The 25,098-nt window shown below is 39.6% G+C and overlaps 1 protein-coding gene across 1 annotated transcript in view; it reads right to left on the bottom strand.

The window, feature by feature from the left end:
* Positions 1 to 6,236: 6,236 nt before the first annotated feature.
* Ccdc7 (coiled-coil domain containing 7) overlaps positions 6,237 to 25,098 on the bottom strand; it is a 47,294-nt gene continuing 28,432 nt past the window's right edge. Inside the window, exons 12-17 of the mRNA XM_075978024.1 lie at positions 23,147 to 23,226; positions 22,237 to 22,276; positions 20,077 to 20,142; positions 12,301 to 12,492; positions 8,687 to 8,709; positions 6,237 to 6,355 (exon numbers count right to left, since the gene is read on the bottom strand). Of these exons, the coding sequence (XP_075834139.1) occupies positions 6,346 to 6,355; positions 8,687 to 8,709; positions 12,301 to 12,492; positions 20,077 to 20,142; positions 22,237 to 22,276; positions 23,147 to 23,226 (411 nt within the window). The 3' untranslated portion in view covers positions 6,237 to 6,345. The remainder of the gene's footprint in view (positions 6,356 to 8,686; positions 8,710 to 12,300; positions 12,493 to 20,076; positions 20,143 to 22,236; positions 22,277 to 23,146; positions 23,227 to 25,098) is intronic.

The raw sequence follows: 25,098 nt of genomic DNA on the forward strand, positions 1-25,098 counted from the left end.
CTTTGTAGCCATGAAGATATGTAGGAAATAGATATCCTGACAGTCATACAGCACTGTGAGTGTACTTAATGGCCCCAAATTTGAGTTAGTTCAATTCCACTCTTACTTAAAATAACGACTTACACAGAGTCCTCACTACGAGCCCTTCCTGTCTGAGTACCCCACTGCCACAGGGCAGATGCAGAGACACGGAGTCCTCACCACGAGCTCTCCCTGTCTGAGTACCCCACTGCCACGGGGCGGATGCAGAGGTACTTCCTCTGAGAAGCACAGCAGGGATGCTTCCCACCCTAAACCTCAACCATTATACTGTATTTGAAAAGGTCACAGACCTGGTCAGTCGTCCTCATCAGCTTAGACCACAAAACCCAATACGGACAGAACCGCCATATACGGACTGCCCATGCATGCTTCAGCACTGCCAGGGCGAACATTTCCTTTTCATACATAAGGAATAGCTCTAGCTTTATTTTTATGTGTATTGTATGCCAAATTCTCAAAGAACCTAGCAAAATCCCAGTTTTTCAATACCAAAAATCATCATCTCTTCTGATATGTCCAGATGGATTTCTGATACACCAAGAGCTTATGTTGCTAACTCTGCTCTCGGTTCAGGCAAAGCTGTCACTTCCTTCCGCAGAAGTCTTAGTGGAAACGAGTCTGAGTGATGGAGTGAGACTACATCCAATTGATCCTTACATAAGCTCCAGTGAACATACGCATCATCTGGTAATGTCTTACATTGATATTTAAAAGGTTCTTATTGCTGGGGAGACCCAAACCTTCACACCTCAGGATATACAACAGAAACTCTTTTTACCTTTAACTTGTTCTGCTTCTGTGTGAGAAAGGACGTGTTTTGATGCTTCAGCCTTAACGACAAAAATTATAGTGGATAATTACAAACAAATAATGCACACCAAAGCTCTATTTAATTTTTCTTTTATCAGGAAGCTAGCATTTCACTCTAATGTGCATTCTCATTTAAGCAACATTTTATTTTTCATTACTTCCCGAATTTATTAAATAAAAGGTCGTAAACAATATGAAGATCTTAGCTACACCTGGGATCACCAAGACTACTGAAATAGGCAGACAGTCAAACCACCATTACAAAATTACATTTTAGCTAACTTAATTCTATAGACAAAGTCTAATGGCTCACAGATTTTTCCCCATAGGCCAGCTTTAGTAGCATCCCGTGATAGAATCAGCTGTGGAGATATGTCATGTGTACATGGATTGTTTAGCCTTTCTTTTCCTCCACATTTCTGACCCTAAAAAATGCCAAACTAAATACTTTTCTAAGTAAAGTGGCTCTTACAGTTTCTCGGGTTTTTAAGTGTATATAAAGTTACAGTGATTATGAATTCACAGTCAAAATTTTTATACTATAAAACTCATTGTTGATGAATCTCGAATAAAAACTGAAAATTTCCCTCATCCCATGAATTAAACGTTTTAATTCATCATTAAATCAAATTTTCTGTCAGGACCAGCTAGCATGCCTTATCCATCAACATTTTTCTTAGATTTCCCAAATATTATTTCCAACATACTAAATACAAGCCAGCTGTTATTAAAAAGCAAACTTGATATTTTCTGGAAATAAGAAAGTATTGATAAGGTTTAATCAGCAACTATTCAAAACACTAAATAAACAATTCTCAGGTTATACTGTACCACACCTTCTCCATTTCTTCAGCGAGATTAGGAAAGGACACCAGGGACCACATCTCTGTTTCCTTCGGCTCGGTCGAGTCTAATCCTAGGTACTCTTCAATAAGAGGCAATGCTGTAAATGACTTAAAGAGCTCTGCTGAGAATGCTGGCACGCCTGGGACACGATCGTGACCCTCTAAGGGGCCTACAGCAGGAGCGCTAGGCTGTGTCTTCTCCAAGCTTTAGAGGTACAAAATGTCTAGTGTTAGATGAGGTGGGAAACACTGGGTTTGCAACTGAAGAGACATTTGATTGACAAGGATATCAGGTAAGCAATTATAACGCGTCAAGTGATCAAAGGTGATTCGGATGCAAAACTGATGGCCCACGAGTTGAAGATGGTAATGCATCTTGAGAGATGTGAAGTGGAGACATGAGACGTGCATTTAAAATACTGCAGTAGTCATTCATTATGATAAGAGGGCATACAGCAAGCATCACTGGCTAGGCAAATTGAACGTATGAGAGTCTGGAGCCTTCTGTTTAGTCATATTTACATGAAAAAAAAAACAGCCTCAGAATTTCATTTCAGAATGGAATAGTAACCTCTCCAGAGAAGTTTTGACAATAAAACTTTTTGGTTTTGCTTTTTTTAAAACAACAACAACAACAAAAAACCAAGCCAACTCCAAGTTCAGAGTAAGTTTCCTTTGAGGTAAGGGTTGCAGTGTAAACTGAGGCACAGGCTTTGACAGTGTCCATGTTGCACAGGCACAGCATTTCTATAGCTCATTTAGTGCTGGAAGGACAAATCACTTCCTGGCTGACACCTGTGTTATTCCCCCATGTTGGGACATTGCAACATCTTCACATCGAGTTACCAAGTGATGCTTGCCATCATAGGCACACCATGGACAAAAGCTCCTACTACATGAGCCAACCAGGCAAAACAGAAAACTTCCCTACTTTTTTATTCTCAAGATCCTTCTTTAAAAAAAGGAAAAAAAAGATCCTTCTTAGGATAACTTGCTTAACTTTGTTTTCACACTTTCAAGACACACTCCAGCCATGACCCTCCTCTTTAGGGTAAAAACAAAACTCTCACAGGTGTTTTTGTATACACTCAATTGTAAATTATCAACTCAAATATAGAAGAGCAAATTTGATATTATCTATTGTGATTCAAGATGTATAATAATACAATCTTATGGAAGAAAAATCTAAGCTTCAAAGTGTATAATATATTACAACCTAAGGTATTCTAAAAATGAAATTTATAGAAAATATAAATGTTGAAAATATAAAACTCAATATTTAGAGTTGTCCACGTGTGTGTGTGCACATATACACACATGTGGGCATGTGCGTGGAGGCCAGAGGACAACTATGGTTGACATACTCATAATTGATTCCTACCTCATTTGAAACAGGGTATTTGTGGGCCCAGAGCTCACCAATTAAGCAATTAAGCTAGGTTGGCTAGAAAGAGAGACCAAAGGCCAGTTTCTTTTGCCTCTCCAGTGCTAAGATTTCAGATGTATACCACCATGCCCTGATTCTGTCTTTGTCGCTTCTGAGGACCAAATTCAGGTTTTCCCACTTGCAAGATAAGCACGTTACTAACGGAATATTTCCTTAGTTCTAGTACAAACATTAATAGTTTAAAAATTACAAATGTCATTGGTCAAAATCTTCAGAGTAATGTGTTCTACAACAATTAATTATTCAATTAAAGAGAAGCTCAGAAGGTTTAGTAGTCCACATTATTATAAGACTGCAAAAGCCATAGTTTAAAGATACTTGGATTAATTTTCCTGGAGAAAATATGAGTGGTGGATCACTAAAAAAAGCCTGTGTGTGATAGTTCACACAGGAAGTGTTGACTGTGTACCTAGCTCCACCATTTTAATGATAGACATCATTAAAAATAGAACTTGAGCTATAAGAAAATTATATAAGACAAATCCAAACTATTCTAATAGTGGGAAAATTACTCTTTAGTGTAAATGATCAACAGGGTTTCTCTTCAGTCGTTTCTCTTCACCACTTTATAGCTTGGCCAAGACATGGTCTTCTGTGAATGCCTACAATATTGGACTTGACTGCTTTTCCCATGCACCTTTCCCAGCTCAAGAGTTCTAGAAGTACCTATTTTTTTTATGAACGTATAAATTACTATGTGGACAAGCTCCTTCCCCTCCTATACTTCCTATTATTCATCAGCGGCCCCTAGTAGAAACATATACTGTTGAGATCTATGAGAGCCTAGGGTACTCCATGTGTTTGGCTACTACTTTGTATAAAGTCCTCGATGAAGCTTATTATATAAAGATGTGGTATAGGACTCATTTGGTTATTACTGTTTTTGAACACAGAAGTTTTATGCCACTCTCAAGATGGGAAATGATTCATGTGAAGTCTTATACCACACAAGTGAGTTGCTATGGCCTGTATCTCAGTGACTGTGTTGTAGATAGTTTCAAAAGCTCCACAAAGGACAAATTACTTTGTCAAAGTGGAACCGAAAATTACATAACCACAGATATATGGGACAGAATAACCCGGGAATAACAAAATGGCCATGGAGGTAGAAAGGTTTCTTGAAAACATTGGAGCAGAAGATTTGATAGAGATGTATTCACAAATTGATCGTCAATTCCCAAGTTACAGGCTATTATATAATGTAAAGACCCTTCACTAGGTTGAACTCCAGAGTGACCAGGGTTTGGGTGTGCGGGGAAATCACTATATTAGGAATAAAGAGTTTTATTTGTCTTTTCCCCTTGCTTCAACCACACTGCAAAGTGAGTACAACATATTATTTATTTAAAACATAGACATCATTCTTGCATTAGGATAGCTCTCCTAAATAAACCATTCAATAAAATGGAGTGTCTGCATTATATACCCATGGAGCATTAACAGATGTGTTTGTCAGGCATGCATATTTCTGAGTCTGGGGAATGGTTGGAGAGTATGTCAAGGGAGACAGCAAATATGTTTCTCTTCCAGATAGGGAGCAGACACCCAGAGCAGCTCTCTGTGACTCGTTAAGGATATGGGATCTAGTCTATGTAGCTCCCATGATACTGGATTTCCACCTTCACCTACCACATCTGGTGAACCTGCTAACTGATATCTTCTCTTCTATTGGCCAATACTTAGAAACCAGTTTGTTCAAAGCCAGGTGATGGGGAGAATTATGGTAATGAGAGCCAAGCACAATGGCAAGACACAGCAGAGGCAGTTAGTTCTTCATCTCTGGGTGGCATGGGTGACTCTCTTACTTCCCCTTTCATGACTCGGAAGAGATGACTCCTCAGGAATTCTAGGTGGGATCATGTGTGTGCTGCTCCACCTTCATGCGAATTTTTATAACGAGGCCATTGCCCTGACCAGAAAGTTCTTCCATGTATGTGGTTGACTGGGTATTCCCTATTATCTTCCAATTCCCCTATCATTTGGTAATGGTATGTGAAGAGGGTATGTGAAGAGGGGTTCCCTTTTTGGAACATTTTCAGGGATGAACCCAACTGTGCCACTTTATGTACACATCTCCATAGAATGGTATCTTCCTTCAGGATATTTTACCTCCACTGTTTCTTATAGATTTCTTCTAGAAAACCTCTCTTATGTCTAAGTCACTAGTTATAGACTAAGGCCAATGCAAAGGGCAACAGTTAACTGAATGAATTAGGAAGTCTTCTCTGGAGTCCATAATGGGAATATAAACTTTCACTTGCAGAATTGTAACCAAATAAAATCACTTTGGTTTATTGCATAGTTAGATCTAAATCATCCTTCCCCATGACACATGTCTGGACCGTTGGTGCCCAGATGGTGGATGGTTTGGGATATGAGGTCTGACTGAAGGCAGTGGGTCACTGAAGCTGAGTTTACAGGCCCAGTCAACATGACAGTTCCTGCTGTGACACTGTGGGCTCTGGCGGGCTCTTCCTCCTTTGGGCTGCTTCTTGTGTTTGGTAATAGCGATGAGAATAGTACAGATAGGGATTTTAAAAAATTGTTTTCCCTGTCTTTTCTATTCGATTCTAAAGTCATTGTGTGCATTTGTTTTATTTTGTTTTCCAGACCCTCTCCTGTTTGTATGTAGACATAAGAAAAGGGGTCTATCTGCCTTTGCTGCATATGAATGTCATAACTAGAGAATGACTGGCATTTGGAAGTGGCAAAAATATGTGTTGAGCAAGTGATAAATGAATGAAATAAACTTAGCAGCTAATAATTTATGGAAGAAAACCAGCATAGATTAACACTTTTTCATTCTTGTCATCTTGTGATTTATAATAGGCCTCTGTAGTATTGGGGAGAAAAACTTTCCATGAAAATATTCTGAATAATGAAGGTTGGATGTATAACTCTTAAAAATGAAACACCAAGAAATAGTTTACATTTTCATGCCTTGAAGGTTAAGTTTCAATGTGAAACACTTTATAAAATCTAACAATGCATATGTGTGAGGCAATAAACTATTAAAATCTGTTGTCTGATTAAATATTTATCACTAGCTCATTGCCTAAGCCAAAATAAACTGCTAATCATGCCACATGCAGAAGAATGTTCTTTATTGTAAGCAATGCCATATGTCTGCGGAGGTGGGGTCTCCTTTCGCTCCCATCCACTCTCGGAAGGTCGGGGGGCTTCCAAAGTATTTCACAAATTCTATTTGGATCTAAGGAGCAACCCAAAATGAAGGCTGGTGAATCATACTGTGTGCCATGTGCTTAACAGTTTGAATTTTAAACATATTTAGCAATACTTAAAATACATCTGTTAATAGGCAATTCTATAAGGTATACCAAGCCAAAATGTCATAGTTCTTAGTATTGCCTTTAGCCTATACTCCAAACAGTACAAATCTCTGGGTTTCTCCTTGAGCACTGTAACGGCGTAAATGAATGCAGACAGATTATATATATATATATATATATATATATATATATATATATATATATATATATCTTTAATGGAGAAATAGACTTACAGAACCACCATTCCCGCGGAGACCAGGAAAGCAGAAGCAGCGGCTGGGAGTAAGCTTGCCAAATTTATAGGCAAACATTAGCCCGAGGCGAACACCCCCTAAGGGGCGGGACTTATCCCTACAGAGCACCTTATGCAGAGTCTAAACAGGCTCATGTAGGTCTCACGATCTATCCATATGGGGACATCTTTTATCATATTGCCCTGTAAAGACCAACCCATTGCTTCTGAAATTAAATGCTGTATAATTCTCGGCCTAGTCAAAGGTGGTGCATGGTCTTTAGTGTGCTACACCACATTCAGCTTCTTCTGCGTGGGTCACATCTAACCTGTTCTACTGCTCAGACAGTGAGGGCAATAGTTATTGTTTGTCACCCTTCTGCATCCCTTACACTCCAGCCGAGATTTTGCACAGCATGAGAGTTCCCACAGCAACAATAAACTGAATGGAAATGAATAAAGTAATCTTCTGGGTGCAATGGGCTCTTCCCTGGTAATATGCTTCATATTACCTGCCAGTCCAGTGATCTGCCGTTTCATTCACTAGTCTCCATGGTGAGTCTCAAATCTGACTCACTGATAAAGGTGAATGGGGTGTAACATCTCCTGAGGAATTATTTAAAGGTGTACAGCAGGTGATAAGATTTGCTTTTAAAATTTATTTATTTATTTGAGGCAGGATCTCATTCTGTAGCACTGATGTCTTGGAAATCCCTCTATTGACCAGCCTACCCTTGACCTCACAAGGTCTTTTGGCTTCTCCTTTCTGAGAGCTGGGATTAAAGGCATGCACCATTAAGGCCAGCCTGAGACTGCTTTCTTAATGCCTCCATTGAGATTGCTATAAGATATGGTTTTAAAGTCCATGGCTCTGTTTTCTGAGATGTGGGTTTGTCAACAGCAATATTAAAACAAGTTGAATCAATGCTCATCACTTCCTTCTCAAACAGTACAGAACTTCCAAAGCCTACTCGTCATCGCGTTATTTTAGAGAAGCCATAGAATTATGCCGTACTCCCGACCGCCCCAGCCTGAGTATGACAGCATCCTGCTTGGTTTCTCTTTCCACACAGTTCTTGAGATGGTTAAGCTTCCACCGGGAGTCTAATTATTAGTACTTTTTCTTATGATCTCACTATGTTTATGATGCTGGCTACGCATTTTAAAATCCAAACAGACAAATCAGAAGTCCTTCCCATAGTAAGGTGGCAAAGGGGAAGGGAAAGCAATGTCTAGTGTTTGCTGGAATAGAAAAAGGCACATACTTTGAAGATATATAAAAAAAACATTAAAAAAGGGGCCCAATGCCTGCTAATTGGCTTGGGCCTGTGACCGAGGAAATCTAAAGATGGTAAGAAAGCATAGAAGCACACACTTCCAAGCATTCTCTTCTATTTTCTGCAAGGTGATCAAAGTAAAAACTTTATGTACAAGGCTTTGTATAATTAAGGAATAAATAAATAAACACTTGCAATTTATTTGTACTCAGTAAAAACCTAACTCCCCCAACAGAATGTGCTGTGTGGTAAGAATCCTTGCCTAAGGAACACTGTCCCCGACTGAGCAGGTTTGGTAGTAATCACAGCATGCTAACCAAAGAGACTCAAGGGGGAAAGCTGTATGGTTTCCTTGGGTGACTCGAGCAGGCAGCAAAACGTGAATGGCTGGGACAACGAAAGACAGAGTTGGGTTGAGTTGTTCATAGATCTAGGTCACGTAGTTGATAACTAAATTCAAAGTAAGAGTCAGTTCATTGTTCTAGAAATCCAATCATGCTTTAAACCAGTTCCTTAATATAAAGTTATCCTAAAATTTTGAGTTTTTGGTTGCTCCTAACCTCCATTTTTTGACATCTAAGGTTTCAAACATTTTGTATGTGAAGTTAGTTGTCCAAAGTAATGGCACAGAGCAAGTGATGGTATAAAGACTTGGTTTGCTATTTTAATGCTTACATATATAAACTGATGAAATTGTGAAAAGACAGAACAAACAAGAAATGTTTTACCTTTCATCTACTCACCTTTTGCTTTTCTCAGGTGGCACCTGGAATAAAACAAAATTAAATTTATGTGTAAAAATATGTGTAGGCAATGTTTACAATGAATCGCTTAGAAAAAAATACTCAAAATAATTTTCCTGCCCCTCCCTGTCATTGACACAGATCAAAGTAGCCTTGGCTAGCCTGGAGCTTACTATGCAACCCAGGCTGGTCTTGAATTCATAGAGATCTGCCTGCCTTGGCCTCCCAAATTATGAGATTAAAGGCACTCATCACAATGCATCAAAACAGTTTTCTAATATGACAATCATATAAGGCATATGCTACAAAGGCTGAGAAATTATATTCTGGTATTAGAAGAGATTATGGAAAAACTATCACTGAAACATTTCTTAATTAAGAGCCAATAGTGGTTTTTAAATAATAATATTAGTAGATGAAATTTTTTAAAAGTATCCTTTGCAATATTATTTTAAATGAATGTGCTTTTGTTTATTGTAGTAATGCACTAACATGATGGTCCTTTTAGAATTTCTGTATTTTAAGTGGCCATTGAGTATGCCTACTAGAATACTGATTGAGGTGTTCGATCAGAGTGTAACCTGTGGCCTAACAAATGTGATTTTATTAATAGAAGAATTCCTTTGGGCAAAGTAACGGGCATTTTTCTGTCACATAGACGTTGACACTGGGTTCCATGCCAGGCCTGAAGATCAACTAGTTTTGCTTCTTTCATATGGACATCTTTGCCCACCTGCAGCAAGACTTCTGGAAGTTCATCAAACGGATTCCCTTGTCTTCTTAGACATTTTGCTAGTCTGCATCTCTAAGCTTCCTACAGCTTAAATGTGGCGAGCGGAAAGTTCCTCGGGCCAGCCCTGAGCAGCGAGGCTGAGGGTGGTACCGGCTGCCACTTGCACGATGGTGAAGATTCTATGCGCCAGGACACATGAATGCCCACAGAGAGCTCTCCAACAGATGCTGCCCCTGGTCTGCCCTCAGTGATGAACTGGTATGGTAGAGCCATTTCATGTTTTGTGTCTGTCACAAGAATCAAGCAGCACGCTAATATATCACAATTGATTTTAGTGCAGCCATGCAGAGAATGGTGGCTGAGATAAAAAGCATCAGAAACACATGCAGCAATGCTCAGAAAATACATAAGCAGTTCATGAACATTATGTCATTTTATACTAATTCTTTAAAGTGCTACCATATCCATTGTGGTATCCATTAAAGACTGACAGATGTGCTCAGCTCCTGACAGAAATAATAACAATTTTGTCCTCTTACTAATTTAAGCAATATTGCAAGCCAGCCACTCTTTTTCCCCTCATATTTAAGATCACAGGACAGAAGACAGCACTCAGTAGCAGAGGTGCAATATTTTTCTTTTGTTATTGTTTGGCTTTATATTTTTATCTCCTGACACAGGAGATGACAAGGTATTTACGCGAAATCCAGATCCCAGAACTGATACCCAGTCTCCCACAGCAGACACAGAACTTACTCTGGACAGTAACCATGCCACAGCCAGCCAGGAGTGCTGGCATACCAAGAGAGGGACAAGAACAGAAACAGGGGTAAACTTACTTACCATATACGCAAGGGACTTTAAAACCATGGGCTTAATAAAGGAGAATTATCCACATGTCTTAGCAACTTATCATTTGTTTGCTTTAAAAATACAGGTATTTATACATCACTCCTTTGCCTAAAATCTTTCCATGGTTCTTTCTGTCTTGAGTATCGAAAGCCAAACTGCTCCATTTAGTGCCCAGTTCAGGATGGTCACAATCTCACTCAATCTACTTTTAGCAAACAACCTCTCAAACGCTGGCCACACGCTCATTCCAGTGAAGGACTTCTCTTATGTATGGCCTCGCCCTAACCAAAAGTTCCCTAGGAAACTAAGCCTTTCTGAGGCAGGGGATGTAGTGAGGTGGAGAACTTGTCATTTCCAAGATCAAGCATGACTTGGTGTCTCATCTCTCCCTGACCTTGATTCTGTGTGGCTGTTTCCCTAGCTTCAGGATAGCCTTCTGTGATGGTTTCCTGACCCCATCACAGCCTTCCGGGGTGTGCAGACTGGGAGAGTTAATACCATTTGGGAAAGACAATAGCTTTACAGCTTTATAATTAAAATTAAAAGTTATTTTAAAAAAAATCACCTCTGAGGGCAAGCTTTAATTCCCATGCATTTCTCTAAGTTGTTGGTGTTATAGGATGTAATTATGTAAGAAAAATAAAAACCTGTAGGGGGTGTATGATATTAGAATGGCATACTACAAGCAGGGAAATTAATACCATAGTGTCAAGGAGGGAGTGTTGAAAATCAATTTATTTCTTCTTAAATGAAAACTCAAGGCTTTTTAACTAGAAAGAATAAAACAAAAAGCATAAAATCTCATCACAGAAAGAAAACTCAGTTAATATTTTGAGGTATGAACTTCGAAATGATGTTTAAATATAGCTAGAGTGTACGTGATGCATTCTTGCCTTTTTTTTTTTTAAGGCAAGGCACTGATCCTTAAGACCACAGCCTACCCAGGCCTGAAGTGATAACAAGTACATCCTACTCTATGTGGATCCTAAGGCCAGAGCAGTCAAAGCTGATACTGTGAGTGCCCCCACCCCTAAAGAGACCAAGATCTAGAAGGCCCAGCTAAGGCACACATTTGACCCACAAATCTGAGAGAATCGTGTGTGCTGTCTGGGCCAGGAAGTCCTGTGGGAACTTATTACACAGACAAAGATAACTAATTGGAATGCTACTTTTCATTCTTCACCTGTTTGTTTTTTTAAAAAAAGATTTATTTATTTATTTATTTATTTATTTATTTATTTATTATGTATAAAGTATTCCTCCTGCATGTATGCCTGCTGGCCAGAAGAGGGCACACAGATCTCACTATGGATGGTTGTGAGCCACTATGTGGTTGCTGGGAATTAAACTGGGGTCCTCTGGAAGGGCAGCCTCTGCTCTTAACCCCTCAGTCATCTTCCCTTCTTTTTGTAACAGAAAGATTTTAGAAAACAAGGGAGAAACAAGCAGAAGTGGCAAATTGGGAAAAGCCTAAACATTAGAACACCAACTGTTTCCCACTGACTTCGAGAGAACTTGTTGGCCACGGTGGAAGATGCATGTCAGTGTGCACATGTGAGCGTCGTCATGAGAGCACGCACGAAGACCTGCAGGCTGATCAAGGAAGAGGCTTAGTTCCCAGGAAAGGATTGGGTCCAACAGACCCAGAACAAAGTTCAAGAAAGCATTTCTGGGTCAGGGTTGTGTGTGGGGGGTGAGTTTCTGAATCCACAGTGCAAGAGAAACAAAATAATCTTTAGAATTTTCCTCTATGATTTTGCATTTATATTGAATCTTATCCATTTTAAGCTTGTTATCTTTTTTCTTTAAAACCCTATTTCTTCCTGTTCTCAAATAAATGCTTAAATCATCATCCAAAATTGTTAACTTATAGTTGGTATTTCAGATGGCAATGAATCCATATATCTAAAGAGTAAAAGTAAGAAATCCAAATAAATAAAAGCAATTTATGCAAGTAAAGTACAAAAGGATATGAAAATAGACTTCTTGTAGACTACATACCGACTGCTTAGTTCAGTTTCTCCCTCACCTGGTCATAGTCCTGCTGTTGTCTACCAAGCTGGGCATCTTTCTCCATTGATTGGGAATATTTGGAATCCTCACGCGTACCCTTCGATCTACTAACACCCCATTCCACTTTCGTTTTACTCCTCTCGTCTTTAAGCATCTCCATCTCATGCTGTAGGACGTATTCGAGTTGGTTCTTGTGTTTTTCAGCTTCCTGTTGGTGAGAAAGCAGTTTTGCCATTGGTCCAGCTTCACTTACATCTCCTCGCCAAAGGGCATCGTTCAGGAATCTATGCTCACTGCCACTAATGTTTTCTCTAGTTGACCCGAGGAAGCTGAGTTAAACAACCAGGGGTAATGTGGCAGCTTTACAATTAGCATCAATAGAGCTATGAGGAGGCTGGGAAAAAAGAACAGTAATTTAAAAAAGCTTCCACTTTTATTAAAACAAAGCCCAGGCATTTTTCCAGGTTTTGATTTTAAGGTCATGATGAACAGCAGCAACCAGAAAGTCCTCAACATGGGGGTGCTTTCAGTGTCAAGGATCAGAATTTATTCTACAAAGGAAAAGATGAAAAAGAAAAGTCCTCCCCACATAGAAAAGCCACTCAACATTTATATGGACTCACTGGTAAGTATATGGATATACATTTTGATTTTATGTATACTGTATTATGCTATGCACATATAGTATTTTCATTAAAATGTTGTTTTTTTTACAACAAAATATATTTTCACCAGAACAGATAATAGAATATATTTGGCAACATGCTGTTATTTAATTTGTAAATACCTTACCAGTGCTTTGGTCAATTCAAATCTTTTCCTATTAAAATTCCTTATACCTTAATTGGAATTTTCTGTACATTTTTTCTTTAGAATAAACTTTTAGAAGTGAACTTAATAAATGAAATGGCTTCATTTCCCCCAAGACGTTCACCATTTGTTTCTTTCAAAGAAGTAACAATTCGGCAGATGCAGCGGAGAGGCTCGGCAATCAGGAATAGGCTTTGGGGGACCAGTGCGGCGGCAGACGCAAGCGGCCAGACAGGTGCGCAATAATGAGAGCAGATCGCCCTACTACAATTAAATCAAAGAGGTAGGCCTTTTGTTGGTGAGGTCACTGGCAAACGGGGTCCTGTTCCTGAAGACCCTTCGGAGGGGTGAGAGGGTTCTTGGCCTGCAACAGGAACCAGGAAACAGAGCGAGGGCATTTTGTAAGCAGAGCCCTTGGCCAGCAGGGAAACCTGATCCAGTTTTAAAAGACCCATTAGATAGGATCAATAGGAGGAGATGGGCAGGCGCCAAGGCAAGAATTCACCCAATAATCTGAAAAACAACATGAAAACACCAGAACCCAATGATCTTACAACAAAAGGATTTGAACACCCTAACACAGAAGAAGTGGAAAAAATTGACTTTATGAAAGCAATAGAGTCCCTTAAACAACATGTAAAAAACACCCTTATAGAAATGGATGAGAAGTATAACATAAAGTTTAAAGAAATGAGTAAAAAAATACAAGATACCCTGGGAAACCAAGAAAAAAACAATCAAACAGGTAATGGAAACAGTTCAAGAATTGAAAACTGAAATGAAGGCAAGGAAGAAAACACAAACTGAGGACCAGCTGGATATGGAAAATCTAGGTCAACGAGCAGAGTCTACAGAAACAAGCATAATCAATAGAATACAAGAGATAGAAGAAAGAATCTCAGATTCTGAGGACACCATAGAGAAAATAAACGCACAGATCAAAGAAAATAGCAAAGCCAACAAATTCTCAACACAAAACATTCAGGAAATATGGGACACAATAAAAAGACCAAACCTAAGAATAATAGGAATAGAAGAAGGAGAAGAGTCACAGCTCAAAGGCCCAGAAAATACTTTTAACAAAATTATGGAAGAAAACTTTCCCAACATAAAGAAAGATATTCATTTAAATATTCAAGAAGCATACAGAACACCAAACAGACTGGATTAAAGAAAAACATCTCCTCACCATATAATAATCAAAACACAAAATATACAGGTTAAAGAAAAAATATTAAGAGCTGCAAAGGAAAAAGGGCAAGTAACTTATAAAGGTAAACCGATCCGACTTACACCTGACTTCTCTATGGAAATCATGAAATAAAGAAGGTCCTGGATAGATGTACTGCAGAAGCTAAGAGACCATGGATGCAAACCCAAACTACTATACCCAGCCAAGCTATCGTTCACTATCAATGGAGAAAACAAGACATTCCAGGATAAGAATAAATTTAAACAATATGTAGCCACAAATCCAGCCCTACAGAAAGTAATAGAAGGAAAATTGCAACCCAAGGAATCCAACATTGCCAACACTGCCTACAATAACTCAGGCATCTAGCGACCCTTCACCAGCACATCTCAAAGAAGGGAGACACACAAACTCTACCAAAAACAATAAGAATAACTGGAGTAAACAACCACTGGTCATTAATATAACTTAATATTAATGGGCTCAATTCACCTATAAAAAGGCACAGGCTAAGAGATTGGCTAGGAAAACAGGATCCAACATTCTGCTGTTTGCAAGAAACACATCTCAAACACAAAGACAGGCATCTACTCAGAGTAAAGGGTTGGGAAAAGGTCTTTCAAGCAAATGGTCCTAAGAAAAAAGCAGGTGTGGCCATACTAATTTCTAACAAAACTGACTTCAAACTAAAATCAATCAGGAGAGATCGAGATGGACACTTTATACTCATAAACAGCAGAATGTTGGATCCTGTTTTCGTATCCAATCTCTTAGCCTGTGCCTTTTTATAGGTGAGTTGAGTCCATTGACATTAAGTGATATTAATGACCAGTGGTTGTTAACTCCGGTCATTTTTTTTAGTAGTAGAGTTTGTGTGTTTCCCTTCTTTGATTTGTGTTGATGAAGGGTCTCTAGATGTCTGAGTTATTGTGGTCATTGTTGGACTCCTTGGTTAGTGATTTTCCTTCAATTACTTTCTGTAAGGCTGGATTTGTGGCTGCGTATTGTTTAAATTTGTTTTTATCCTGGAAAATTTTATTTTCTCCATTTATAGTGAACGAAAGCTTGGCTGGGTATAGTAATCTGGGCTTGCATCCATGGTCTCTCAGTTTCTGCAGTACATCTATCCAGGACCTTCTGGCTTTCATGGTTTCCATGGAGAAGTCAGGTGTAAGTCTGATAGGTTTACCTTTGTAAGTAATTTGGCCTTTTTCCTTTGCCGCTCTTAATATTTTTTCCTTATTCTATATGCTTTGTGTTTTGATAATTATATGGCGAGGGGATGTTAAACTTTCGTTATTTGCAGATGATATGATAGTGTACATAAGCGACACCCAAAACTCCACCAAAGAACTTTTACAGCTGATAAACAGCTTTAGTAATGTGGCAGGATACAAGATCAACTCCAAAAAATCAGTCGCCCTCTTATACACAAAGGATATGGAAGCAGAGAGGGAAATCAGAGAAGCTTCACCTTTCACGATAGCCACAAACAGCATAAAATATCTTGGGGTAACTCTAACCAAGGAAGTGAAAGATCTATTTGACATGAACTTTAAGGCATTGAAGAAAGAAACTGAGGAGTATACCAGAAAATGGAAGGACCTCCCTTGCTCTTGGATTGGGAGGATCAACATAGTAAAAATGGCAATTCTACCAAAGGCAATTTATAGATTCAATGCAATCCCCATCAAGGTCCCATCAAAATTCTTCACAGATCTTGAGAGGACAATAATCAACTTTATATGGAAAAACAAAAAACCCAGGATAGCCAAAACAATCCTATACAATAAAGGATTGTCTGGAGGCATTACCATCCCTGACTTCAAACTCTATTACAGAGCTACAGTGATGAAAACAGTGTGGTACTGGCATAAAAACAGAGAAGTCGACCAATGGAATCGTATAGAAGACCCGAATTTTAACCCACAAACCTATGAACACCTCATTTTTGATAAAGGAGGCAAAAGTATACAATGGAAGACAAAAAGCATCTTCAACAAATGGTGCTGTTGAACCTGTAGAAGAATGAAAATAGACCCATATCTATCACCATGCACAAAACTCAAGTCCAAATGGATTAAAGACCTCACTATCAGTCAGAACACACTGAACCTGATAGAAGAGAAAGTGGGAAGTACCCTACATCAGATGGGCACAGGAGATCGCTTCCTATGTGTAACCCCAACAGCTCAGACATTAAGGGCAACATTGAATAAATGGGACCTACTAAAACTGAGAAGCTTCTGTAAAGCAAAGGACACTGTCACCAAGACAAAAAGGCAACCTACTGACTGGGAAAAGATCTTCACCAACCCCACAACAGACAAAGGTCTGATCTCCAAAATATATAGAGAACTCAGGAAACTAGACTTTAAAATGCTAATTAACCCAATTAAAAAATGGGGCACTGATCTGAACAGAGAATTCTCAGCAGAGGAAGTTCAAATGGCCAAAAGACACTTAAGGTCATGCTCAACCTCCTTAGCGATCAGGGAAATGCAAATCAAAACAACCTTGAGATATCATCTTACACCTGTCAGAATGGCTAAAATAAAAAACTCCAATGATAGCCTTTGCTGGAGAGGCTGTGGAGGAAGGGGTGCCCTCATCCATTGCTGGTGGGAATGCAATCTTGTGCAGCCACTTTGGAAATCAGTGTTTCGGTTTCTCAGGAAATTTGGGATCAACCTACCCCTGGACCCAGCAATACCACTCCTGGGAATATACCCAAGAGATGCCCTATATATGACAAGAGCATTTGCTCAACTATGTTCATAGCAGTATTATTTGTAATAGCCAAAAACCTGGAAACAACCTAGATGCCCTTCAATGGAAGAATGGATGAAGAAAGTGTGGAATATCTACACATTAGAGTACTATGCTGCGGTAAAAAACAATGACTTCTCGAATTTTGCATGCAAATGGATGGAAATAGAAAACACTATACTGAGTGAGGTAACCCAGACCCAAAAAGATGAATATGGGATGTACTCACTCATAATTGGTTTCTAGCCATAAACAAGGGACACGGAGCCTACAATTGGTGATCCTAAAGAAGCTAAGTAAGAAGGTGAACCAAAGGAAAAACATATAGTTATCCTCTTGGCTATGGGAAGTAGACAAAGTTGCCGGGGAGAAAATTGAGATCTTGGAGGTGGGGTGGGATGGGGGTAATGGGAGATGGGGAGAGAAAAGGGAGAAGGGGAGGAAGGGGGAACTTGGAGAAAAAGGAGGATTGGGATAAAGGAAGGTTGGATAGGGGAGCACGGAAGCACAACTCTTAGTTAAGGGAGCCACCTTAGGGTTGGCAAGAGATTTGAACCTAGAGTGGCTCCCAGGTGCCCAAGCCGAGGTCCCCAGTTAATTCCTTGGGCAGCTGAGGATAGGGAACCTGAAATGACCCTATCCCATAGCAATACTGATGAATATCTTGCATATCATCATAGAACCTTCATCTGGTGATGGATGGAGATAGAGACAGAGACCCACACTGGAGCACTGGACTGAGCTCCCAAGGTCCCAATGAGGAGCAGAAGGAGGGAGAACAAGAGCAAAGAAGTTGGGACCACGAGGGGTGCACCCACCCACTGAGACAGTGGGGCTGATCTATTGGGAGCTCACCAAGGCCAGCTGGACTGTGACTGAAAAAGCATGGGATAAAACTGGACTCTCTGAACATGGTGAGCAATGAGAGCTGATGAGACGCCAAGGACAATGGCAAGGGGTTTAGATCCTACGTAATGTGCTGGCTTTGTGGGAGCCCACCCAGTTTGGATGTTCACCTTCCTAGATATGGACGGAGGGGGAGGACCTAGGACTTCCCACAGGACATGGAACCCTGACTGCTCTTTGGACTGGAGAGGGAGGGGGAAAGGAGTGGGGGGACGGGGAGAAGGGTGGGAGGAGGGGGAGAAGGGTGGGAGGACGGGGAGGGAAATGGGAGGCTGGGAGGAGGTGGAAACTTTTGTTTTCTCATTTTCTCAATAAAAAAAAAGAAAAAAAAAGAAGGTGAACCCAAAGAAAAACATATAGGCATCCTCCTGGATATTAACCTTCATCAGGCGATGAAAGGAGACAGAGACAGAGACCCACATTGGGGCACCGGACTGAAATCCCAAGGTCCAAATCAGGAGAAGAAGGAGAGAGAGCATGAGCAAGGAACTCAGGACCGCGAGGGGTGCACCCACACACTGAGACAATGGGGATGTTCTATCGGGAACTCACCAAGCCCAGCTGGCCTGGGTCTGAAAAAGCATGGGATAAAACCGGACTTGCTGAACATAGCAGACAATGAGGACTACTGAGAACTCAAGAACAATGGCAATGGGTTTTTGATCCTACTGCACGTACTGGCTTTGGGGGAGCCTAGGCAGTTTGGATGCTCACCTTACTAGACCTGGATGGAGGTGGGCGGTCCTTGGACTTCCCACAGGTCAGGGAACCCTGATTGCTCTTCGAGCTGATGAGGGAGGGGAACTTGGTAGGGGGAGGGGGAGGGAAATGGGAGGAGGTGGCGGGGAGGAGGCAGAAATCCTTAATAAATAAATAAGTTTAAAAAAAAAAGAAGTAACAATTCATGCTGATACAACAGAAACACGGGAAAGATTATTTCTTTTGGCACAGATTAGGTATCTCTGTTCCTTACTTCCTAACAGAACTGCAGGTGGGTAGTGCCGCTTGGGAAAGTGAGATTCAATGATTAGCACCTAACTTTACAACCTACAGTAGCTGTCTTAGGCTCAGCAGTAACCACATCTGCACACACCTGCACATTTCTTTATGCTTATGTGAGAAACATGATGCACAGAAATAATGGTAGCATGAAACTTTCAAGCTGGGAAACTTATGTTTTTTCTCTCTTCATCTATGATCCTTCATAAAAAAAACCCAACTATCTGTACTTTTATTAAATGTTGTCCTAAATCATACTAATTTTTTGTATTACATTTTCTGAATGATGTAGTTCAATAAGTATTTTAGATAAAAATCTATTGATTTTTTTATTATTTCATTATAAAACCTAGTCTCTTTGTTATTAGATACCCTTAAAATTATACAATAAATGAATTTTGTATTTTGATTAAAAAGTTATATAGAATATAGTTATGTGTGTAGCTATTTATATTCTTTCTATGTCCACTTATAGCTGTTTATATATAATTTCAATTTTTCCCTTGGCTAGAATCGAGAAAGAGCAGAAATAGACAATATTCTCATCTCATTACCTTTAATTGGAACCAGGAGTCAGTTCTTCATTCCATTCTTGCCCGTGTGTATGGGCATCTGAGTGTGGGTATGTGCATGTTTGTGTGCAATTTCCTGTGCAGCCCAGTAGAGGGTATCAGATCTGCTGGGGCTGGCTAAAGGCTGTTGTGAGCCATCAGACATGGGCTGGGAACCAGCCTCCAGTACTCAGCAAGAGCAGCATACACTTTTAATTGTGAGCCCTCTCTCCTCTTCTGACAAGAACTTACAAGTAAGTTGCATATTGGCAGTTTGAAAGAGACTTTTTTCTTCATGGGAAAGGGCTTATTTTCCTTCTGAATTGCTGCTTTAGATAAGAATGAACATTGTGTCCTAAATATATTCGCATGCATAAATGACTGTGTGCACCGATGTATTGTGCATATGTGTATGTGCGTGTGTAGTGTGTAAATATAAACTCAGCATGCGTATATATGCATATGCATGTATACAGGATGCACACTTGGTTTTTAAGTCCCACGTTTAGAAAGCTCCTGCTGCGCATCCTCTGGGCTCGCTGTCACTCAGAGGTACTCCCCTCACCTGCAAAGCCCATTTCAGTTGCTCCTGAAGGGCTTTCTTCTCCATCTTCAGCTCTTCTGCTTCTTTCTAGGAAGTAAAAAGAATGACATTCACTCTGGTGCTTTTCAGATTTACTTTCTGTGGTTATGACATGTCTCAAGTTCACTGATTGCCAGTAGGATGGTTTGAACACATCTCGCTAGAAAGCTCTCCTATGCAGTGGTGGATACCACCTGACGCTGTATCTTCCTGTTGATTTCTCAAATGCATGCTAACCTCGAATCTGTAGATTACAACTACTGTAGTTGAAACATTTCCCATTTTCTCCAGGTCTGGCATATTTCCATGGAAATGCTTGAAATGTGACCAGACCAAGAATCTCCAGTTTTAAATTATAGTCCAGGTTTAGCAGAAATAAGTACATCACACATTCAGAAACCCTACGGTGGATATTGTTGAGAACTGTATCTAAAGCCCTGTGTGTGCCTCTTGTGTGTCACGTCAAGCTCCTTGAGGACAATCTAGGCGGCATCTAACCACTGTGCACTCTGCACAAAAGAGAATCACCAACACTGATGTGCGAACAAGAGTAAGTGGTCCATGGAGGGAAAGGAGGCCTGGGTAGGATTCATGCCTTCATGGCCTTTGGTATGGGAGTAAGGCCTACTTGAGTTGTATAAGGTACCCCAGGACTTATAGAAAGCCTTTGTCTTTACAGCTTAAAAACAAGGGCAAAGTTTGGGACAATCCCAACTGTGAAAGACTCAGTGGAAGTCATACAAAGGAGAAAACTGAAGACAAGGGTCCAATAATTTTGCATACAATCTGTCCATCCCTTTTTCTACCCTCTCAACCACACACACACACACACAAAAGACTCAAAACAACCTGAAAAAAAACCCAAAGAATTATATGTCTGGATAGACATATAATTTCTACTCACACTGAATCATGTTCATCAAAAGGACATAGCAGATCTCAGAGTTTCAACACACATTACTCACAATCAATAGTGGACTCACTATTAAGAGAAAAGAAACCAAAAAGAGACCCCAGGACAGTCCTGACTTTAGGATTAGCACAGAACACTTTTAAAGCAGCCATCACGACAGTGCCCAATATGTCTATGAAGGAATTGACACAATAAATGGCCAAATGGCAGCAATGGTAGCATTCACAGTTAATCATGGTTTAAAAACTGAATGTGTGGACAGAACAGCAAGTTGGCTACGACATTGAAAGAGTGAAACCATGTAGACATACCAATGTAAAATATGTAAATACAGAGATAAACCTTTAACAAATGTTTGAGGAGCATATAGAGTGATGTCGGATTTCTGTCACCCAACTGTATCTCTGTACAGGGACAGAAAGAGGTAGAAATGGGTTTGAACCCTTGGCAAATGTTACATCCTCAAGATGGTGTGACAATAACAGTCATGGCCCCACGCAACAAAAATGTTACATCCTCAAGATGGTGTGATAATAACAGTCATGGCCCCACGCAACAAAACCAAGCTGCTGAAAACAATGAAACAGTGACAATAAGAAAGGAAAACACAAACAAACACAAGGCAGGAAATAGACAATGTGAAGGCTGCCTTTTGACAGAAACACTAACATCAAATAAAAATAAAACACTGGGGCTGGAGAGATGGCTCAGTGGTTAAGAGCACTGACTGCTCTCCATGAGGACCTGGGTTCAGTTCACAGCACCCACATGCCCGACACCCACAGCAAAATACAAATGCACATAAAATAAATAAACTTTAAAAAAATAAATAAAAACATCTTAAAAGGGTAAAACAAATACCTGTACATCTCCTTTAATGAAGCAATTGCTTTAATAAAAAGTTTAAAATCTGTATTATTATTCTTATTGAAATCTGAGTGGAAATAACATCTACTAAAACAAAACCATGTAGCAATGGAGGCACAGAGCAAACAAACCTCCCACCACCAATCAGGGATCGCAAGGAAATGGAGACTAGAAACATATGGCAATGAGGCCAGAAATCAAGTCAGGCTTTTAATGTGACTCAGACACCCTCAGAGGAGACTAGAGCTCCAAAAGGGCAAGTGAGCCTCCAAAGTGGGTTCTTAAGAGGCAAAACAGAAGTGACAGGCAGAAGATAATTTTATATGACTTAAATATATAAATTCAGAGAGGGTGTATCTTACTTGGATTAGAACCAGATCAAGTTCTCTGTTTGAAGACTTCCTGTAATTAAAAATATTTAAAAAAATGTATCAAGATATTTGAAAACACACCACTGCTTTGCTTTCCCTAGGACTTTAGACCATTTAAAATCTTAAAAGAAATACATGCCTTTAACAGACACACACACACACATACACAGAGAGAGAGAGAGAGAGAGAATACTCTTGTTCATATCACAGTGTATGCTTGGGGATCAACATTTTTTTAAAGAAAGTAAGAGTTTCTTTTATTTCTAAAGAGTCAGTTCTTCGCTTTTACCTTGTGTTTGGGTCAGGGTCTCTTGTTTCTTCCTTTGCACCGCATATACGGCCTGCTCCTGTCTCCCATCTCCCCCATGAGAGCGCTGGGATTATACACATGCAGTCATGCAGCTTTTTATGTGGGCCCCAGGAATCAAACTCAGGTTGTTGGGCCTATGTAGCAAGTGCTCTTACCTGCTGAGCCATCTCCTCCACCCCTCACACATTAAACTAATCATTAAATCCATGAGACTCAAGTAGTAAATAAAGTAATAACTGTCCTGAAACCAACTTTTCAATGGTACGATCAGAACATGACGTGGCTAAGATTTTGAAAGTGCACTAAATATTTATCTTCCCTGGCCACGATCCTTCAAAGGACAAATTTTGTGTCTAATAGTTTCTTTCCAGAAACTAACACTCTCTGCAAACACTGAATTCATTAAAAAACTTTATTGCAAATAAGGTATACCAAGAAAATTTAAATTACAATCGCCAATTTATAATACATTCACTTAGAAGAACCATGTTACAATAATCCACTCATAAAAATAGGTAATTTTTTTTTATGAAACTGAACATAATTAAAACCTGCCGTGGAAGGAACCGATAACACGTCTCCACGCCTCACCTTTCTGAATCTTTCTCTTTTTTCTTTTCTGACCTTGTGGATCTCTTGGTTCGATCTTCTTTACCTGATGGCTTTGCTTTCTGCACAGTTTTGAACAAGTCAAAGTTAAAATAGTGCATGGGAGTATGTGCTGCTGAGCTTTCCCCTTCACCCTGAGTGAAACCATCTGAACAGAAACAGAGCAAAGTTAATGATATACCTACTGTTCGTATTTGTACTTAACAGAAGAGATAAGGCGGGGCTACTTGCGCATGCCCACACGTGTGCAGGTCAAGGGTCCTCTACTGCTCTCTAGCTTCGCTTTTGAGATGCAGTCTCTCATTGAACATGGAGTTCACCATTTCAGCTGGACTGGCTGGACAGTAAGCTCCTGGAATCTGGCCATTTCTATGCCCCGGTGCTGGGGCTACAGATACACACCACTGCGCCCAGTCTTTGACGTGGGTGCTAGGGATCCACATTCAGCTCATCATGCCTGCGCAGTAAGCTCACTACCGATCCCAGTATCCTTTGGATCCATACATTTGAGTTTTCCAGTTCTGCTATGGTGTGGCCTATGGCTCCTGAAAGTCACCTCATCTGCCATACTTGCAGTAGAGCCAACAGGACATGGAGAAATGTTAGGAGGACATCATACAAAAGACCATTAGTGATACATTTAAAAACTAAGGTAAATGACTCAGAATACACAAGTTTATGGAGAAGACACTGTCCCATGTCCTGAATGTTTCGAAGTTGAACCTGAAGGGAAACAAGGTTATCTAAAACTGCAAAGAAACATGAAAAACCAGGCATAGTTTATGTGAGACTTTGTATCTTTAGAATCATTGAGCTGGCAAAGCTGCCTTCAACTGGTGTTTAGTCTGACGAAATGACACACACGCAGAAGTGAAATTCAAATTATACTAAATTGTGCAACATACTTGGTACAAATTTGTGTCTTAAAACCATCAGTATATCATAGCTGAACATGTGTTAAAGAATTTCCGAGACAGGATCTAAGTTTTCTAGACTGGACATGGGCCCATGATCCTCCTGCCTCAGCTTTCAAATGATAAAATTGCAAGTGAACATCAGCATGCCTGGGCAAAATATTCTTGAATTACTCTGAAGGACCAGACTACTTTATATATGGGTGTAGAGAAAGAATTTTTATCAAGTATTAAAATTATATATAATAAAGACAAATGAAAGCAGCATATGGTTATATTAAAAATTCCAGTGTATACAAATATACTATCATGGTAAACCTATCATAAGATAAACATAGGTGAAATAATTCTTCATAAATAAAAAGTTACAGCCAGGAAGTAGTGGTATACACCTTTAATTTCATTATTCAATATCAGAGGCAGGCAGATCTCTGTGAGTTCAAGTCCAGCTAGGGTTACACAGAGAAACCTTGCCTCAAAAAATTCTGAAAATCACTAACAAATTTATGAAGTTAAATATTTTCCATAGAAATGTCCTTCATGAAATTGAAGAGGATATCAGAAACAAAGAACTCCCACATTCACGGATTGGTAGAATTAACATAGTAAAAGTGGCCATCCTACCAAAAGTGGTCTACAGATACAACACAATTCCCTTCAAAATTCCAACACAATTCTTTACAGACCTAGAAAGAACAATACTTGACTTCATATGGAAAAATAAAAAACCCAAGATAGCTAAAACTATCAGGTATCATCATCCCTGATTGAAAGCTGTACTACAGAGCTATAGTAATAAATACTGTATGATATTGGCATAAAAACAGACACATTGATTAATGGAATTGGATTGAATTCCCAGACTAAACCCACACACCTGTGGACACTTGATTTTTGATAAAGAAGCCAGAAATACATAAAAGAAAAAATAATCTTCAACAAACAGTACTGATCTAACTGGATGTCTGTGTATAGAAGAATGCAAATAGAATCATATTTAACACGCTGCACCACACTCAA

Source organism: Microtus pennsylvanicus, chromosome 6, assembly GCF_037038515.1.
Source record: "Microtus pennsylvanicus isolate mMicPen1 chromosome 6, mMicPen1.hap1, whole genome shotgun sequence".
Classification (NCBI taxonomy): Eukaryota; Metazoa; Chordata; class Mammalia; order Rodentia; family Cricetidae; genus Microtus; species Microtus pennsylvanicus.